Here is an 18,274-nt window from a genome sequence, read left to right as displayed (position 1 = left end):
TTTCCTGGTATACTCAGTAAGCTTATTCCTCTATAATTTTTACAGTCTCTTTTGTCCCCTTTCCCTTTATATAAAGGGATTATACATGCTCTCTGCCAATCCCTAGGTACCTTCCCCTCTTTCATACATTTATTAAACAAAAGTACCAACCACTCCAACACTATATCCCCCCCTGCTTTTAACATTTCTGTCATGATCCCATCAGTTCCAGCTGCTTTACCCCCTTTCATTTTACGTAATGCCTCACGTACCTCCCCCACACTTACATTCTGCTCTTCTTCACTCCTAAAAGATGGTATACCTCCCTGACCAGTGCATGAAATTACTGCCTCTGTTTCTTCCTTAACATTTAAAAGTTCCTCAAAATATTCTCGCCATCTACCCAATACCTCCATCTCCCCATCTACTAACTCCCCTACTCTGTTTTTAACTGACAAATCCATATTTTCCCTAGGCTTTCTTAACTTGTTTAACTCACTCCAAAATTTTTTCTTATTTTCATTAAAATTTCTTGACAGTGCCTCTCCCACTCTATCATCTGCTCTCCTTTTGCACTCTCTCACCACTCTCTTTACCTTTCTTTTACTCTCCATATACTCTGCTCTTCTTATAACACTTCTGCTTTGTAAAAACCTCTCATAAGCTACCTTTTTCTCTTTTATCACACCCTTTACTTCATCATTCCACCAATCACTCCTCTTTCCTCCTGCCCCCACCCTCCTATAACCACAAACTTCTGCCCCACATTCTAATACTGCATTTTTAAAACTATTCCAACCCTCTTCAACCCCCCCACTACTCATCTTTGCACTAGCCCACCTTTCTGCCAATAGTCGCTTATATCTCACCCGAACTTCCTCCTCCCTTAGTTTATACACTTTCACCTCCCTCTTACTTGTTGTTGCCACCTTCCTCTTTTCCCATCTACCTCTTACTCTAACTGTAGCTACAACTAAATAATGATCCGATATATCAGTTGCCCCTCTATAAACATGTACATCCTGGAGCCTACCCATCAACCTTTTATCCACCAATACATAATCTAATAAACTACTTTCATTACGTGCAACATCATACCTTGTATATTTATTTATCCTCTTTTTCATAAAATATGTATTACTTATTACCAAATTTCTTTCTACACATAGCTCAATTAAAGGCTCCCCATTTACATTTACCCCTGGCACCCCAAATTTACCTACTACTCCTTCCATAACATTTTTACCCACTTTAGCATTGAAATCCCCAACCACCATTACTCTCACACTTGATTCAAAACTCCCCACGCATTCACTCAACATTTCCCAAAATCTCTCTCTCTCCTCTACACTTCTCTCTTCTCCAGGTGCATACACGCTTATTATAACCCACTTTTCACATCCAATCTTTATTTTACTCCACATAATCCTTGAATTAATACATTTATAGTCTCTCTTTTCCTGCCATAGCTTATCCTTCAACATTATTGCTACTCCTTCTTTAGCTCTAACTCTATTTGAAACCCCTGACCTAATCCCATTTATTCCTCTCCACTGAAACTCTCCCACCCCCTTCAGCTTTGTTTCACTTAAAGCCAGGACATCCAGCTTCTTCTCATTCATAACATCCAGAATCATCTCTTTCTTATCATCTGCACAACATCCACGCACATTCAGACTTCCCACTTTGACAATTTTCTTCTTATTCTTTTTAGTAATCTTTACAGGAAAAGGGGTTACTAGCCCATTGTTCCCGGCATTTTAGTTGACTTTTACAACACGCATGGCTTACGGAGGAAAGATTCTTATTCCACTTCCCCATGGATATAAAAGGAAAATTAATAAGACCAAGAACTATTAAGATAAAATCAAAGAAAACTCAGATCAGTGTGTATAAATAAATGTGTACATGTATGTGTAGTGTGACCTAAGTGTAAGTAGAAGTAGCAAGACATGCCTGTAATCTTGCATATTTATGAGACAGACAAAAGACATCAGCAATCCTACCATCATGTAAAACAATCACAGGGTTCGTTTTACACTCACTTGGCAGGACGGTAGTACCTCCCTGGGTGGTTGCTGTCTACCAACCTACTACTACTATATATATATATATTGGTAATAAGTAATACATATTTTATGAAAAAGAGGATAAATAAATATACAAGGTATGATGTAGCACGTAATGAAAGTAGTTTATTAGATTATGTATTGGTGGATAAAAGGTTGATGGGTAGGCTCCAGGATGTACATGTTTATAGAGGGGCAACTGATATATCGGATCATTATTTAGTTGTAGCTACAGTTAGAGTAAGAGGTAGATGGGAAAAGAGGAAGGTGGCAACAACAAGTAAGAGGGAGGTGAGAGTGTATAAACTAAGGGAGGAGGAAGTTCGGGTGAGATATTAGCGACTATTGGCAGAAAGGTGGGCTAGTGCAAAGATGAGTAGTGGGGGGGGTTGAAGAGGGTTGGAATAGTTTTAAAAATGCAGTATTAGAATGTGGGGCAGAAGTTTGTGGTTATAGGAGGGTGGGGGCAGGAGGAAAGAGGAGTGATTAGTGGAATGATGAAGTAAAGGGTGTGATAAAAGAGAAAAAGGTAGCTTATGAGAGGTTTTTACAAAGCAGAAGTGTTATAAGAAGAGCAGAGTATATGGAGAGTAAAAGAAAGGTAAAGAGAGTGGTGAGAGAGTGCAAAAGGAGAGCAGATGATAGAGTGGGAGAGGCACTGTCAAGAAATTTTAATGAAAATAAGAAAAAATTTTGGAGTGAGTTAAACAAGTTAAGAAAGCCTAGGGAAAATATGGATTTGTCAGTTAAAAACAGAGTAGGGGAGTTAGTAGATGGGGAGATGGAGGTATTGGGTAGATGGCGAGAATATTTTGAGGAACTTTTAAATGTTAAGGAAGAAACAGAGGCAGTAATTTCATGCACTGGTCAGGGAGGTATACCATCTTTTAGGAGTGAAGAAGAGCAGAATGTAAGTGTGGGGGAGGTACGTGAGGCATTACGTAAAATGAAAGGGGGTAAAGCAGCTGGAACTGATGGGATCATGACAGAAATGTTAAAAGCAGGGGGGGATATAGTGTTGGAGTGGTTGGTACTTTTGTTTAATAAATGTATGAAAGAGGGGAAGGTACCTAGGGATTGGTGGAGAGCATGTATAGTCCCTTTATATAAAGGGAAAGGGGACAAAAGAGACTGTAAAAATTATAGAGGAATAAGCTTATTGAGTATACCAGGAAAAGTGTACGGTAGGGTTATAATTGAAAGGATTAGAGGTAAGACAGAATGTAGGATTGCGGATGAGCAAGGAGGTTTCAGAGTGGGTAGGGGATGTGTAGATCAAGTGTTTACATTGAAGCATATATGTGAACAGTATTTAGATAAAGGTAGGGAAGTTTTTATTGCATTTATGGATTTAGAAAAGGCATATGATAGTGGATAGAGGAGCAATGTGGCAGATGTTGCAAGTATATGGAATAGGTGGTAAATTATTAAATGCTGTAAAGAGTTTTTATGAGGATAGTGAGGCTCAGGTTAGGGTGTGTAGAAGAGAGGGAGACTACTTCTCGGTAAAAGTAGGTCTTAGACAGGGAAGTGTAATGTCACCATGGTTGTTTAATATATTTATAGATGGGGTTGTAAAGGAAGTAAATGCTAGGGTGTTCGGGAGAGGGGTGGGATTAAATTTTGGGGAATCAAATTCAAAATGGGAATTGACACAGTTACTTTTTGCTGATGATACTGTGCTTATGGGAGATTCTAAAGAAAAATTGCAAAGGTTAGCGGATGAGTTTGGGAATGTGTGTAAAGGTAGAAAGTTGAAAGTGAACATAGAAAAGAGTAAGGTGATGAGGGTGTCAAATGATTTAGATAAAGAAAAATTGGATATCAAATTGGGGAGGAGGAGTATGGAAGAATTGAATGTTTTCAGATACTTGGGAGTTGACGTGTCGGCGGATGGATTTATGAAGGATGAGGTTAATCATAGAATTGATGAGGGAAAAAAGGTGAGTGGTGCGTTGAGGTATATGTGGAGTCAAAAAACGTTATCTATGGAGGCTAAGAAGGGAATGTATGAAAGTATAGTAGTACCAACACTCTTATATGGGTGTGAAGCTTGGGTGGTAAATGCAGCAGCGAGGAGACGGTTGGAGGCAGTGGAGATGTCCTGTTTAAGGGCAATGTGTGGTGTAAATATTATGCAGAAAATTCGGAGTGTGGAAATTAGGAGAAGGTGTGGAGTTAATAAAAGTATTAGTCAGAGGGCAGAAGAGGGGTTGTTGAGGTGGTTTGGTCATTTAGAGAGAATGGATCAAAGTAGAATGACATGGAAAGCATATAAATCTATAGGGGAAGGAAGGCGGGGTAGGGGTCGTCCTCGAAAGGGTTGGAGAGAGGGGGTAAAGGAGGTTTTGTGGGCAAGGGGCTTGGACTCCCAGCAAGCGTGCGTGAGCGTGTTAGATAGGAGTAAATGGAGACGAATGGTACTTGGGACTTGACGATCTGTTGGAGTGTGAGCAGGGTAATATTTAGTGAAGGGATTCAGGGAAACCGGTTATTTTCATATAGTCGGACTTGAGTCCTGGAAATGGGAAGTACAATGCCTGCACTTTAAAGGAGGGGTTTGGGATATTGGCAGTTTGGAGGGATATGTTGTGTATCTTTATATGTGTATGCTTCTAGACTGTTGTATTCTGAGCACCTCTGCAAAAACAGTGATAATGTGCGAGTGTGGTGAAAGTGTTGAATGATGATGAAAGTATTTTCTTTTTGGGGATTTTCTTTCTTTTTTGGGTCACCCTGCCTCGGTGGGAGACAGCCGACTTGTTGAAATATAAATATATATATATATATATATATATATATATATATATATATATATATATATATATATATATATATATATATATAATTATATATATATATATATATATAATATATATATATATATATATATATTATATATATATATATATATAATTATATATATATTTTTTTTTTTTTATTATTATCACACTGGCCGATTCCCACCAAGGCAGGGTGGCCCGAAAAAGAAAAACTTTCACCATCATTCACTCCATCACTGTCTTGCCAGAAGGGTGCTTTACACTACAGTTTTTAAACTGCAACATTAACACCCCTCCTTCAGAGTGCAGGCACTGTACTTCCCATCTCCAGGACTCAAGTCCGGCCTGCCGGTTTCCCTGAATCCCTTCATAAATGTTACTTTGCTCACACTCCAACAGCACGTCAAGTATTAAAAACCATTTGTCTCCATTCACTCCTATCAAACACGCTCACGCATGCCTGCTGGAAGTCCAAGCCCCTCGCACACAAAACCTCCTTTACCCCCTCCCTCCAACCTTTCCTAGGCCGACCCCTACCCCGCCTTCCTTCCACTACAGACTGATACACTCTTGAAGTCATTCTGTTTCGCTCCATTCTCTCTACATGTCCGAACCACCTCAACAACCCTTCCTCAGCCCTCTGGACAACAGTTTTGGTAATCCCGCACCTCCTCCTAACTTCCAAACTACGAATTCTCTGCATTATATTCACACCACACATTGCCCTCAGACATGACATCTCCACTGCCTCCAGCCTTCTCCTCGCTGCAACATTCATCACCCACGCTTCACACCCATATAAGAGCGTTGGTAAAACTATACTCTCATACATTCCCCTCTTTGCCTCCAAGGACAAAGTTCTTTGTCTCCACAGACTCCTAAGTGCACCACTCACTCTTTTTCCCTCATCAATTCTATGATTCACCTCATCTTTCATAGACCCATCCGCTGACACGTCCACTCCCAAATATCTGAATACGTTCACCTCCTCCATACTCTCTCCCTCCAATCTGATATTCAATCTTTCATCACCTAATCTTTTTGTTATCCTCATAACCTTACTCTTTCCTGTATTCACCTTTAATTTTCTTCTTTTGCACACCCTACCAAATTCATCCACCAATCTCTGCAACTTCTCTTCAGAATCTCCCAAGAGCACAGTGTCATCAGCAAAGAGCAGCTGTGACAGCTCCCACTTTGTGTGTGATTCTTTATCTTTTAACTCCACGCCTCTTGCCAAGACCCTCGCATTTACTTCTCTTACAACCCCATCTATAAATATATTAAACAACCACGGTGACATCACGCATCCTTGTCTAAGGCCTACTTTTACTGGGAAAAAATTTCCCTCTTTCCTACATACTCTAACTTGAGCCTCACTATCCTCGTAAAAACTCTTCACTGTTTTCAGTAACCTACCTCCTACACCATACACTTGCAACATCTGCCACATTGACCCCCTATCCACCCTGTCATACGCCTTTTCCAAGGGGTTGTTGAGGTGGTTTGGTCATTTATAGAGAATGGATCAAAGTAGAATGACATGGAAAGCATATAAATCTATAGGGGAAGGAAGGCGGGGTAGGGGTCGTCCTCGAAAGGGTTGGAGAGAGGGGGTAAAGGAGGTTTTGTGGGCAAGGGGCTTGGACTTCCAGCAAGCGTGCGTGAGCGTGTTAGATAGGAGTGAATGGAGACGAATGGTACTTGGGACCTGACGATCTGTTGGAGTGTGAGCAGGGTAATATTTAGTGAAGGGATTCAGGGAAACCGGTTATTTTCATATAGTCGGACTTGAGTCCTGGAAATGGGAAGTACAATGCCTGCACTTTAAAGGAGGGGTTTGGGATATTGGCAATTTGGAGGGATATGTTGTGTATCTTTATATGTGTATGCTTCTAGACTGTTGTATTCTGAGCACCTCTGCAAAAACAGTGATAATGTGCGAGTGTGGTGAAAGTGTTGAATGATGATGAAAGTATTTTCTTTTTGGGGATTTTCTTTCTTTTTTGGGTCACCCTGCCTCGGTGGGAGACGACCGACTTGTTGAAAAAAAAAAATATATATATTTATATATATTTATATTTATATTGGACCCTCGACCAGCGATGGCATCGATTAACGATAAATCCGACTAGCGATACATTTTAACGCAAAAAATTTGCCTCGACTAGCGCTTAAAAACCCGACCAACACTATTCGTTCCGTTCGAGACACGTCCACTTTGGCCTGAGCGCGCCTCACTTGTCCCATGGGTGCCAGTGTTTACAAGCCAGCCAGCCACCGTGGTCGCTTCCAAACATACAACTGGAACATTTCATATTATCACAGCCTTTGTAGTGATTGCACCTGCAAAATAAGTCGCCATGGGCCCCAAGAAAGCTTCTAGTGCCAACCCTACAGCAAAAAGGGTGAGAATTACTATGGAGATGAAGAAAGAGATCATTGCTAAGTATGAAAGTGGAGTGCGTGTCTCTTGAGCTGGTCAGGTTGTATAGTAAACCCCAATCAACCATCGCTACTATTGTGGGTAAGAAAACGGCAATCAAGGAAGATGTTCTTGCCGAAGGTGCAACTATGTTTTTGAAACTGAGATCGCAAGTGATAGAAGATGTTGAGAGACTCTTATTAGTGTGGATAAACGAGAAACAGATAGCAGGAGATAGCATCTCTCAAGCGATCATATGTGAAAAGGCTAGAAAGTTGCATGACAATTTAATTAAAAAAATGCCAGCAACTAGTGATGTGAGTGAATTTAAGGCCAGCAAAGGTTGATTTGAGAGATTTAAGAAGCGTAGTGGCATTCAAAGTGTGATAAGGTATGGTGAGGCTGCCAGTTCGGACCACAAAGCGGCTGAAAAATATGTGCAGGAATTCAAGGAGTACATAGACAGTGAAGGACTGAAACCTGAACAAGTGTTTAATTGTGACGAAACAGGCCTGTTTTGGAAGAAAATGCCAAGCAGGACGTACATTACTCAGGAAAAGGCACTCCCAGGACATAAGCCTATGAAAGACAGGCTTACTCTGTTGATGTGTGCCAATGCTAGTGGTGATTGCAAAGTGAAGCCTTTATTGGTGTATCACTCTGAAACTCCCAGAGTGTTCAGGAAAAAACAATGTCATCAAGGTTAATTTGTGTGTGCTGTGGAGGGCAAACAGTAAGGCATGGGTCACTAGGGACTTTTTTTATGACTGGTTACACCATGCATTTGCCCCCAATGTGAAAAATTACCTAATTGAAAAGAAATTAGACCTTAAGTGCCTCCTGGTATTAGACAATGCTCCTGGTCATCCTTCAGACTTGGCAGAGCGACTTTCTAGGGACATGAGCTTCATTAAGGTGAAGTTTTTGCCTCCTAATACCACTCTTCTCCTGCAGCCCATGGACCAGCAGGTCATGTTTGAAAGGTGCTTTGTAGTGACCTCAGAAACTCAACTGACTAAGAGAGTTTTGGAAAGATCACTTTACCATCCTCAACTGTGTAAACATTATAGGTAAGGCTTGGGAGGAAGTGACTAAGAGGACCTTGAACTCTGCTTGGAAAAAACTGTGGCCAGAATGTGTAGACAAAAGGGATTTTGAAGGGTTTGAGGCTAACCCTGAGAATCCTATGCCAGTTGAGGAATCCATTGTGGCATTGGGGAAGTCCTTGGGGTTGGAGGTTAGTGGGGAGGATGTGGAAGAGTTGGTGGTGGAGGACAATGAAGAACTAACCACTGATGAGCTGCTAGATCATCTTGAACAGCAAGAGGGCAGACCTGAGGAAACTGCTTCGGAGGAGGGGATAGAGAAATTGAAGAAGTTTCCTACTTCTAAGATTAAGGAAATGTGTGCAAAGTGGCTTGAAGTGCAAACCTTTTTTGATGAAAAATCACCCTGACACAGCTACTGCAAGCCGTGTTGGCAACCTGTACACTGACAATGTTGTGAACCACTTTAGGAAAGTCATAAAGGAACGAGAGGTACAGGTATCTATGGACAGATATGTTGTGCGACAGAAGTTCAGTGACTCGGAAGCTGGTCCTAGTGGCATTAAAAGAACAAGGGAGGTAACCCCAGAAAATGACTTGTTACCTCAAGTGCTAATAGAAGGGGATTCCCCTTCTAAACACTAAGAAGATAACGCTCTCCCCTCCTCCCATCCCATCAGTCATCGCCAGATCTTCAATAAAGGTAAGTGTCATGTAACTGTGCATGTCTTCTTCAGTTTGTGTGTATTAAAATTAATATTTCATGTGGTAATTTTTTTTTTTTCAATACTTTGAGGTGTCTTGCATGGATTAATTTGATTTCCATTATTTCTTATGGGGAAAATTAACTTGACTAACGATTATTTCGATTAACGATGAGCTCTCAGGAACGGATTAATATTGCTGGTTGAGGGTCCACTGTATATATATCGTAAGTCGGATGGTAGGTGTATATATATACACATACATACATACACACATACACACATACACACATACACACAAACGTTGTCTCTATGGCCACAGCAGGACTCGAATCTGTATATATATACACATACATACATACACACATACACACATACACACATACACACAAACGTTGTCTCTATGGCCACAGCAGGACTCGAATCTGCTAACTCTGTATCAGAGTCCACAGTACTTTACCACGGAGCTAGATCCATGAAAAGTTTGGGCGCTTAGCCAAAGCTAAGCGATGTTGCCCCCAGGCACCAAGCTTGTTTTGAAAGTTATTTCATTGAATCCTGCCACATGCAGTGGGGAAACATTGCTTAGCTTCGGCTGAGCGCCCATACTTTTCGTGGGTCTTGCTCCGTGGTAAAGTACTGTAGACTGATACAGAGTTAGCAGATTCGAGTCCTGCTGTGGACATAGAGACAATGTTTGTAAATAATTTTGCCTGTTTGCGAATTGTTAAGCATTTCAAATCTCTTTCATTGTCCACTGCATGTGGCAGGATTCGATGAAATAACTTTCAAAATGAGCTTGGTGCCCAGGGGTATGGGGAAACGTCACTTAGCTTCGGCTAAGCGCCCGTACTTTTCACAGGTCTAGCTCCGTGGTAAAGTACACTTTGATACACAGTGAACAGGTTCGAGTCCTGCTGTGGATGTAGAGACAATGTTTATATACATATATATATGTGTGTAGTGTGATCTCAGTGTAAGTAAAAGTAGCAAGATATACCTGGTATCATGCGTATTTCTTCTTTTCAACACATTAGCCATATCTCACTGAAGTAAGGTGGTCAAAAAAAGGAAAATGAAAGTTTGTCTTTTTAACTTTTGTAATGTATACAGGAGAAGAGGTTACTAGCCCCTTGCTCGCAGCATTTTAATTGCCTCTTACGATGCGCATGGCTTACGGAGGAAGAATTTTGTTCCACTTTCCCATGGAGATAAGAGGAAACAAACAAGAACTAGTAAGAAAAGAAAAGAAAAAAACCATTGGGGTATGTGTATATATATGCTTGTACATGCATTGTACATTCATGTGTAGTGTGATGTAAGTAGAAGTAGTAAGACATACCTGAAATCTTGCATGTTTATGAGACAAATAAAAAGACATCAGGAATCTTACCATCATGTTAAACAATTACAGGTTTCCGTTTCACACTCGCTTGGCAGGATGGTAGTACCTCCTTGGGTGGTTGCTGTCTACCAACCTACTACCTAGAGAAAATTATGCTGACATTTGTGTAACACAAAGAAAACTGTAACTGTACAGTAATGCAAATATGTACAGTGACCATTACATTTATTTTAGTGGAAAATAATAGTACATATAGAGAAGAACAAGGTGCCAGTAACCCCTTCTGTATACATTACTAAATTTAATAAGAGAAACTTTCATTTTTCTTTTTGGGCCACCTTGCCTTGGTGGGATAAGGAATAAGGATTTTATTTCTTTGCATAGTTTACAATGTGTAATTACAATTTTGATTTGCTAAGTACAAAGAAAGCCACTATCATGCCAGGGCATTTTGGGCAGACTAAACTTAATGCTTAACAGACTACTTAATACCAGGCATATAAATTATAGTTGGTTCGGATTGAACATCGTTTTTATATATTTCAGAGGAAGTTTGTTGAAAGAAGAGTAAAAACACAGTGTTTACGTTACATGGAATAAATAGGCTTAGTTTACTGCATGTGTGTGTTAACATCTCTAGCTGGACTATAAGTCAAGGAATATATAGTCCCAAAAGTCATTTTTTTTTTTCATAATCCAACCCTTAAGTCAAGTTGTGTATAATCCCTGTAAACCCTTCAAGGGTGAATGTAGTTCCATTCTTGGGTCACTCTACATCAGTGGGAGATTGCCAGTGTCAAAAAAAAAGAAAAAAAGAAAAAAAGTAGACAATCAGGCACATAACATTGAAGAAAGCTACCATAAGGTTCACTACGTACTTGACATTTTATGATCATCATGTGTGTATGTGCCAAACTGCCAGAAATACTTTTAATCAAACTTGTTTATTTACATTGCAATTTGTTCTGTAAATGTACTTCACTGTGTATGTTACCATAATGAATCATAGATCTGCTCAGGCTTCTGTTTGTTTTCCTATGGCACTTGGATTCATTATTTACTTATAATAGTCTGATACTTGATAAAGACAGAACATTACATTTAACTTCTTCATTCAGTGTGCTTTCCTTGGAAAATAATATATAAGTGGTTTTTCAAAGAGATTGCAATGCCAAATCTTCCCTATTTATATTTGTTGAATATAGTATTTCAGTTTTTATGGTAATACTTTGAAAAATTCCGTATGGCTTTTTAATGTGGATTGTAATTAAATTTTCTGATCTTATTCTGTGTTTTATCTTGCTTCAGCATTTAACTCAGGCTGCAACTGGAGCCACAACTGGAGACTGGCTAGTGATGTTCACTCGTTCAGACTGTGGCACTTGTACTCAGTTGCAGGCAACTATTGAGGCAGTTGGTGCCAATTTGAGAAACAAAAAAAATGTAGCAGTCATGAACCGTGACAGTGATGGTGGACAAACAACACGAAGATTTGGTGTAAAAAAATTTCCTTCTTTCCTTTTGTAAGTACACTAAAAGATTTACTTTGGTAATAATGAAGTACTTTTATGATTCATTGTCACATTCATAAATTTCCCTTTTCCCTTTTCTCCTACAAATTTATTTCCTTTTTCATAATTTTCTTTAACACCGATCATCTTCACATGCAAGGTGAACAACAAAAAGAATTACAATCATTCATTCAATAAATATCTTTCCAGAAGTACACAGACATCATAATTCAAATGACCCTCCAAACTGCACTTTACCCCACCCCATCTTCAGACTGTAGCCACTGTACATCCCACCCGCAAGACTTGAGTCTGGCTGTCCAGTTTCCCTGAATCTCATCAATGTTGCCTTGCTTAATCCAGCAGCATGTCAGACCATAAAAGTCAAGTGTGTCCACTCTGATTCATCATGCTCAAACAAGCCTGCAGTATGAGCAGTCCTCTGTATTTGCTGAATTATGCTCCTAAAGATCCTGAGATTATGGGAATATCTGGTAGGATTGCTACTGCCAGCAGACAAGTGCTGAAAAAGACATAGCAAAAAGGAAATCTTTATTGTTAGGATGTTTACCTACAAGTCTTTATCAAGTACAGAGGACATGCAAAACAGTGTGAGAGAGAGAATTAGAATGAGAGAATTGTACTACTCTCCCCATGGCCTCAGCGTAGAGGCACACCCTCAGGATCTGTAGAGTAGTGAGTACCTTTTTGGCTAACAAAACTATAGTTCATTGAAAGTGTCTTTTCTTCCTTGACATTTCCTAAGAGAGCTGCAGGAACAAAGCTTTACTTCTGATGGCTGACATGAGCATCTGTAATAACAGAAGTGGAATAGGTAGTATCTGCCTGGGGTGGACTGGGGGTAACTTTGTATCATCTAATGGTAGTGTTACTTTTGGGTAACATTTGTTTTTCTAGAATTTTGAATACACTAGAGCAGCCTGATTTCTGTGGTACAGCATTAGTGATTGCTATCATGGTTGCTTTTACGCTTTTTTTTTTTTTCAACAAACCTTCAGTATCCTTACGTCTGCATAATTCATTTTCTTGAATTGTCAGCTTGGCTTTGTTTAATTTCTGTTTTACGTAGGCATTATTTTGGTCATCCTGGCTGCAGGAGAACTGATGTCTGTGAAGCCTGAGTTAGTGTTCTTGACATTTTGTCTATGCACTGTACTGTATTGTACTTGTACTCTATTATGTAAATGTTAGTCTTGGTAGTGAAACTGTCTGCATGTCTGCTTTTATTTTTCACCATTTTCTATACATCTCTTTCCCACCACAGAAAAATCTGCACAAGTACTATGTATACTCCTTCAGCTCTGAAGCAGGTTGTTGTGAAATGTTAAGAGCAAATGCATAGGCCATTGATGCCAGCAATGCATTGCTTATTACCTCCCTCACAAGTGTGTAGAGGTTAACCAATACTGAGCTGTGAAGTGAGTGTGGTAGACAGGTAGGATGGTTGGAGGTTACTGGGTGTGTGGTGAGGGGAAGCTGGTGGGTGCCAGGGTAATTAGTTAAGCATGCAGGCATGTCATGTGGCTAAAGTGGATGGTAACATCGTGATACTTCCGCAATAAATTGCATGTTGTGGCTGCCGTGTGATAGGTAGGCAGGTTGGCTGCAATCTTAAATCTATGACTCGTGAAATTGTAATGACACAATTGCAAACAAATCATGCCACTAACAAACCATAGCCAGCTGACCCAGTGGCTAGCACGTCAGTCTGGAGTTTTATGACTCTCTGATTGCGGGTTCTATCCCCGCCCGTGGTATGGTTTCTTGTGCAGTCAAACCTTGGTTTTCATATGCCCTAGTTTGTATGTAAAACTATAGTTATTCTCTAAAAAATGTATTTTTAGTTAATATTTCCCATAATAAATAATGTAAATCCAATTAATCTGTTTCAGACACCCAAAAATATTAACTAAAAATACATTTTATAGAGAATAACTATAGTTTTACATACAAACTAGGGCATGTGAAAACCGAGGTTTGACTGCATCTTTATTATAGTACCTTCCCACCCACTCTTACTTTTTGCTCTTACCCATCTTTTGCCCAAGAGTTGCTTGTACCTTTTAGTAATTGTCCTCTTCTTTATTTCATTGATTCGCATTTCTCACGAACACCATTCTCCATGTACTCAACTTTCCTCTTAGTCAAGGTACCACTAAACAGTTATCTGTCATATTACTCTTAAAAATGTATACATCTGGAAGGCTTTTGCTCAACATTTTGCTCATCAATATATAGTCTTCCAAATTGCTGTTATTGTACACTGTTATATCTTATGTACTTGTTTCTTCTCAAAATATTTATTGCCTCTACCAGACCTCTTTCTAAAATACACTTCAATTAAAAATCTCTCTATTTACCTCTGGCTCTTAAATTCCTTACTATGTCACTACAACAGTCTTTCATTGTAGCATTAAAGCTTCTTAAAACAATGTCACTTTCTTTCAGAATGACCAGTCACTCACTGAACACTTCCCTGAATCTGGACAGAATCTGGAATAAAATTTTTAGGGTTAATGAAGGGCTGTGACTAGTATCATATATAATTGTTGGACTGCATTGTACTGGTGGTCCTTGTACTGGTCACTCCAGGAGAATCATTGAAAATTTAGAGACTGACTTTTAACTGGTGGCCAAATTGGCAGTTTTAACTGAATTCTCACTTAAAAATTTAAACTTTTTTCAGGTTTCGTCAAGGTCGTCTGTTTCGTTACACCTTGCCTGGTATTGATGTTGGCTCCCTTACATCATTTGCTCAAGAAGGTTTCAGAAATGCTCGAGCAGAGGAAATTCCACATCCAAAGACACCTTTGTGAGTTATTTTTAAGGCTACATAGCAGTTTGGTTGTAGGAAATTGTGAGTGTGTATGTTTGTGTGTTTGCAATTTACGCATCAACGATTACATCCACTTTGAGTCCCATTTTAAGTAAATTCCATTGTTCAAGTTGATAAAATTCTAATTATTTCCCTTGAATGCCTTCCGTTCTATTGACTGAGCACAAGAAACCACCCATTCAACTATCAGAAGCACCATGAAATGCACAGAAGTCAGTAATTTGGTCAATTATACACAGATCTGAAACTAATTTTACACAAATTTAAAAAAAAGTCTGGTCAAAAATAAACACTAGGCATTCCAACCACTAAAGCAGCATTTCCTCTGTTCATTAATCACATGCTCAGATACATAACAGAAAAACCCATTTACATGAATATGCAAAAGCTGGAGTGAACAACTTATGGGAAAAATAGGTTATGTTCTAACCCACCTTCATTATTGAAAGCCAAACAACTCTTCTTGTAAATACACAATTCATCTAGTAGGCTTGCAGGCAGCCTGCTGTGGGTCAGTCCATGGTCTTTGTGAAGGGAGGCCTAACTTCTTCCCCCATCCCACCTCTTGCATCTCATTGGTCTGTACATGTGCGTCCCATACATTTCCCAGATCTGTGTTTTTTATTAAATTACAGTGGTACCTCAGCATGCGACCTTAATTCAATCCAGAAGGCTGTTCGAGTGCCGCTCCATTTGAGTATCGAACAAGTTCTTCCCAACCAATTTTCTGTTTGGTTGGCTGTTATCACTAATCGTTGTAGGCCCCATAGTTGACTTATTTATACAAATAATACAAAAAACACCAAAAAATGTGAAGAAACACGAAATAGTTTACAGCGATGTTCTGGCAGGTCGTATTGGTTTGGTAGATTGCTGAACTTTGTTCGAGTAGGGAGCTGGTCGTATACTGATATACCAAGGTTCCACTGTATTTTATTATTTTGTTTTTTTTAACAAGCTGGCTGATTCCCACCAAGGCAGGGTGGCCCAAAAAAAGAAAAACTTTCACCATCATTCACTCCATCACTGTCTTGCCAGAAGGGTGCTTTACACTACAGTTACTGTAGTTAATTCCTGCATACCAGTCAATACATGCAGTGTTTTCATATCAGTAAGTAAATTGACTTTTTTTTTTTTGGGCTATCCTAGATGGTGAGTTACACTATGTATGATAATTGCACTTTTGTGTACCTGTGCCTCAATAAATTTACTTAGTTATTGTGCTCAAATATGAGCATGTTGGAGACTGTTTGTATAGAAATTGAGAGGGATAGATGTGAACTGCACCTGTCCATGAGGAACTCTGTTTATATACCCTTTGTTTATCTTCCTTTGCATAAAAAATGTTAAAAAATGAAAGAAACCTGGATGAAATGTGTATACATACCTACTTCATATATATTTGTCCATCAGTTTAGTTGGTACACTCGTATATTGTAGTAAAGAAACCAGGACGTGTGTGAGGGTAGTTGGGGTGTTGGTGTTAAGGGTTAACAGTGTAAGAGCATCCCACCCACCATTCTGTATACTAATATTGTTATAAGTGAAAATGTGAGGGAAATGATAATTTTATTATTCCTTTATTGTAATAAATTTACTAATATGTACTAAATAGTGTATACATATTTGCAAAAGCATTCTGGTAGTTAATTTCATAGTAGTAAGAGATACAGCAGTCCTGGGGCCATCACAATCTTCACTCCAACAGTAATATGTGCTGATAGCCTTGAGAAACATTTCTTGTGTTTTTATTATTGTTTCATGTTTTCTGAATAGCTTACAGATAAATTATGGTGGGTATCACTTTGGACACATTTATTTATTAAAATAGTCTTAGCTGGTAAAATATGGTATTGTTTACTGATATATGCAAGTGATAGCTGATAGCAGATGATGGCCTTTTATATTTTTGCACATGTATTGTACAGGGCCACATCAACCCTTGCCACACATTTCAGTATCATTAAGTAATGATAACTACAAGGAATATATTCTAAGGTCTAGAGCAGCTGATGCCGTACCATCAACTGTATAAAGCATTGCAGGGTAAGAGACCAAAGACACATTTCAAAATTTCTGACTACTCCAGTACAAGCATTGACTTTAGTGCCAAAGCCTCAACCATCCACCTCAGCAAATAATCCACAACCTTCCACCTCAGCCCAGTAGGCCACAGCATTGCTCTCCACTCTGTTCAGAATCATTGCCATATACCACAACCACAGTAAATGGTAATAAATATTATTTCTGTAACATTTGTAGCTATAAGCAATGCATTAAACAGAATACATCATGACAGTGAACTACAATTACATAATCATTTATATTTTTTTGCAGTTTGGAGACCTAAAAAAAAAAAGTTTGCCATTTTTGGGGGTTCCAAGGAACGTAACCTTATTTTTCCCCCTAAATTCTTTAGTTTGTTTAACACAATTTCGTCTTTCACTCAGTTTTCAGGATCATAACTAATGTGTTAATTGACATTCTATTGTATATTCATTTGTTTGTGTACAGAATGTTTATTTAAATACCATTTCATTTGATATATTTGACTAATTCACTTATTTTTTCTGCAGTGATGACTACACTGAATGGTGTGCAGACTGGTTACATGAAAACCCAAGTGCTATATATGTAGCCTGCATTGTGATTATTGTCGTTATTATAGTTGTAGTCATTTCACTAAGGTCTTCATCGGCCTCTTCCAAGAAGGTGAGCAAGAAGAAAAAGTAACCTCTGTGAAAAGCCATTTATTAAGCCCTCCCAATCCCTTTCCTTCAATGTAAATGTATGTACAACTTTGCTGTAGGCTCGACTCTTGTATATTTCATACACAAATATTTGACATTGTTACAACAAGTTTTGATATTAAATGTTGAGCTTAGGGATATTTTTTATAGCAGCTAAATAAATTGTCACATGCAATGAATATGTACTATTTATGTTGGAAAATAATTTTGAATCCTCTTTATAGAGGATTTTGAGCTATAGTATTTTAAGGGCAAGTTTGTTAACACTCTTCTGTGATGTTCTAAATGTAATACTGTACTGTACTCTTTACACTAACCAGGTGAGTATGTTAAATTGTTTGAAATAGAATACAGTACCTGTATATTTAGGGCACTAATCTTTGTGGGGTTTCCAAAAAAGAATTAACCTTTAAATTCCCATTAGAACCCAGTGGTAAAACTGCTTAATTTTGTTCATTTCTTTCGTTTTTTCCAAAATAAAATACATTAAATGAAATGTAGTTGTGGTACTGTATATACCTTGTGTGTATATAATTAGCAATTTTTTAATTACAAGAACAGGACTAAAAATCCTTGTAACAAAGGGGAGAGATGAAGGGATCATTGTACCCATGGTGGCCTATTTTTTTTTTTTTTTTTTGTGAGGTAAGTATTCTGTGTCTTGTGGGTACAAGTTTAGTGGATTTTTTTTTTAATTCATTATTATGCATTGTGGGAGTCTGTGATCTCAGAATCATCCCAAAAACTCACACTTGGAGGTGATAGTATAAATAGAGGCATAATAAATTACCAATCAAGGAAGAGA

At 38.7% G+C, this 18,274-nt stretch overlaps 1 protein-coding gene across 1 annotated transcript in view; it reads left to right on the top strand.

Moving 5' to 3' along the window:
* Positions 1-17,697, top strand: part of LOC128696974 (uncharacterized) — a 24,401-nt gene extending 6,704 nt beyond the window's left edge. Inside the window, exons 4-6 of the mRNA XM_053788422.2 lie at positions 11,660-11,874; positions 14,570-14,695; positions 17,296-17,697. Coding sequence (XP_053644397.2) covers positions 11,660-11,874; positions 14,570-14,695; positions 17,296-17,452 — 498 coding nt within the window. The 3' untranslated portion in view covers positions 17,453-17,697. The remainder of the gene's footprint in view (positions 1-11,659; positions 11,875-14,569; positions 14,696-17,295) is intronic.
* Positions 17,698-18,274: the final 577 nt, after the last annotated feature.

Source organism: Cherax quadricarinatus, chromosome 49, assembly GCF_038502225.1.
Source record: "Cherax quadricarinatus isolate ZL_2023a chromosome 49, ASM3850222v1, whole genome shotgun sequence".
Taxonomy (NCBI): domain Eukaryota; kingdom Metazoa; phylum Arthropoda; class Malacostraca; order Decapoda; family Parastacidae; genus Cherax; species Cherax quadricarinatus.
This window is presented reverse-complemented; position numbering and strand designations above follow the sequence as displayed.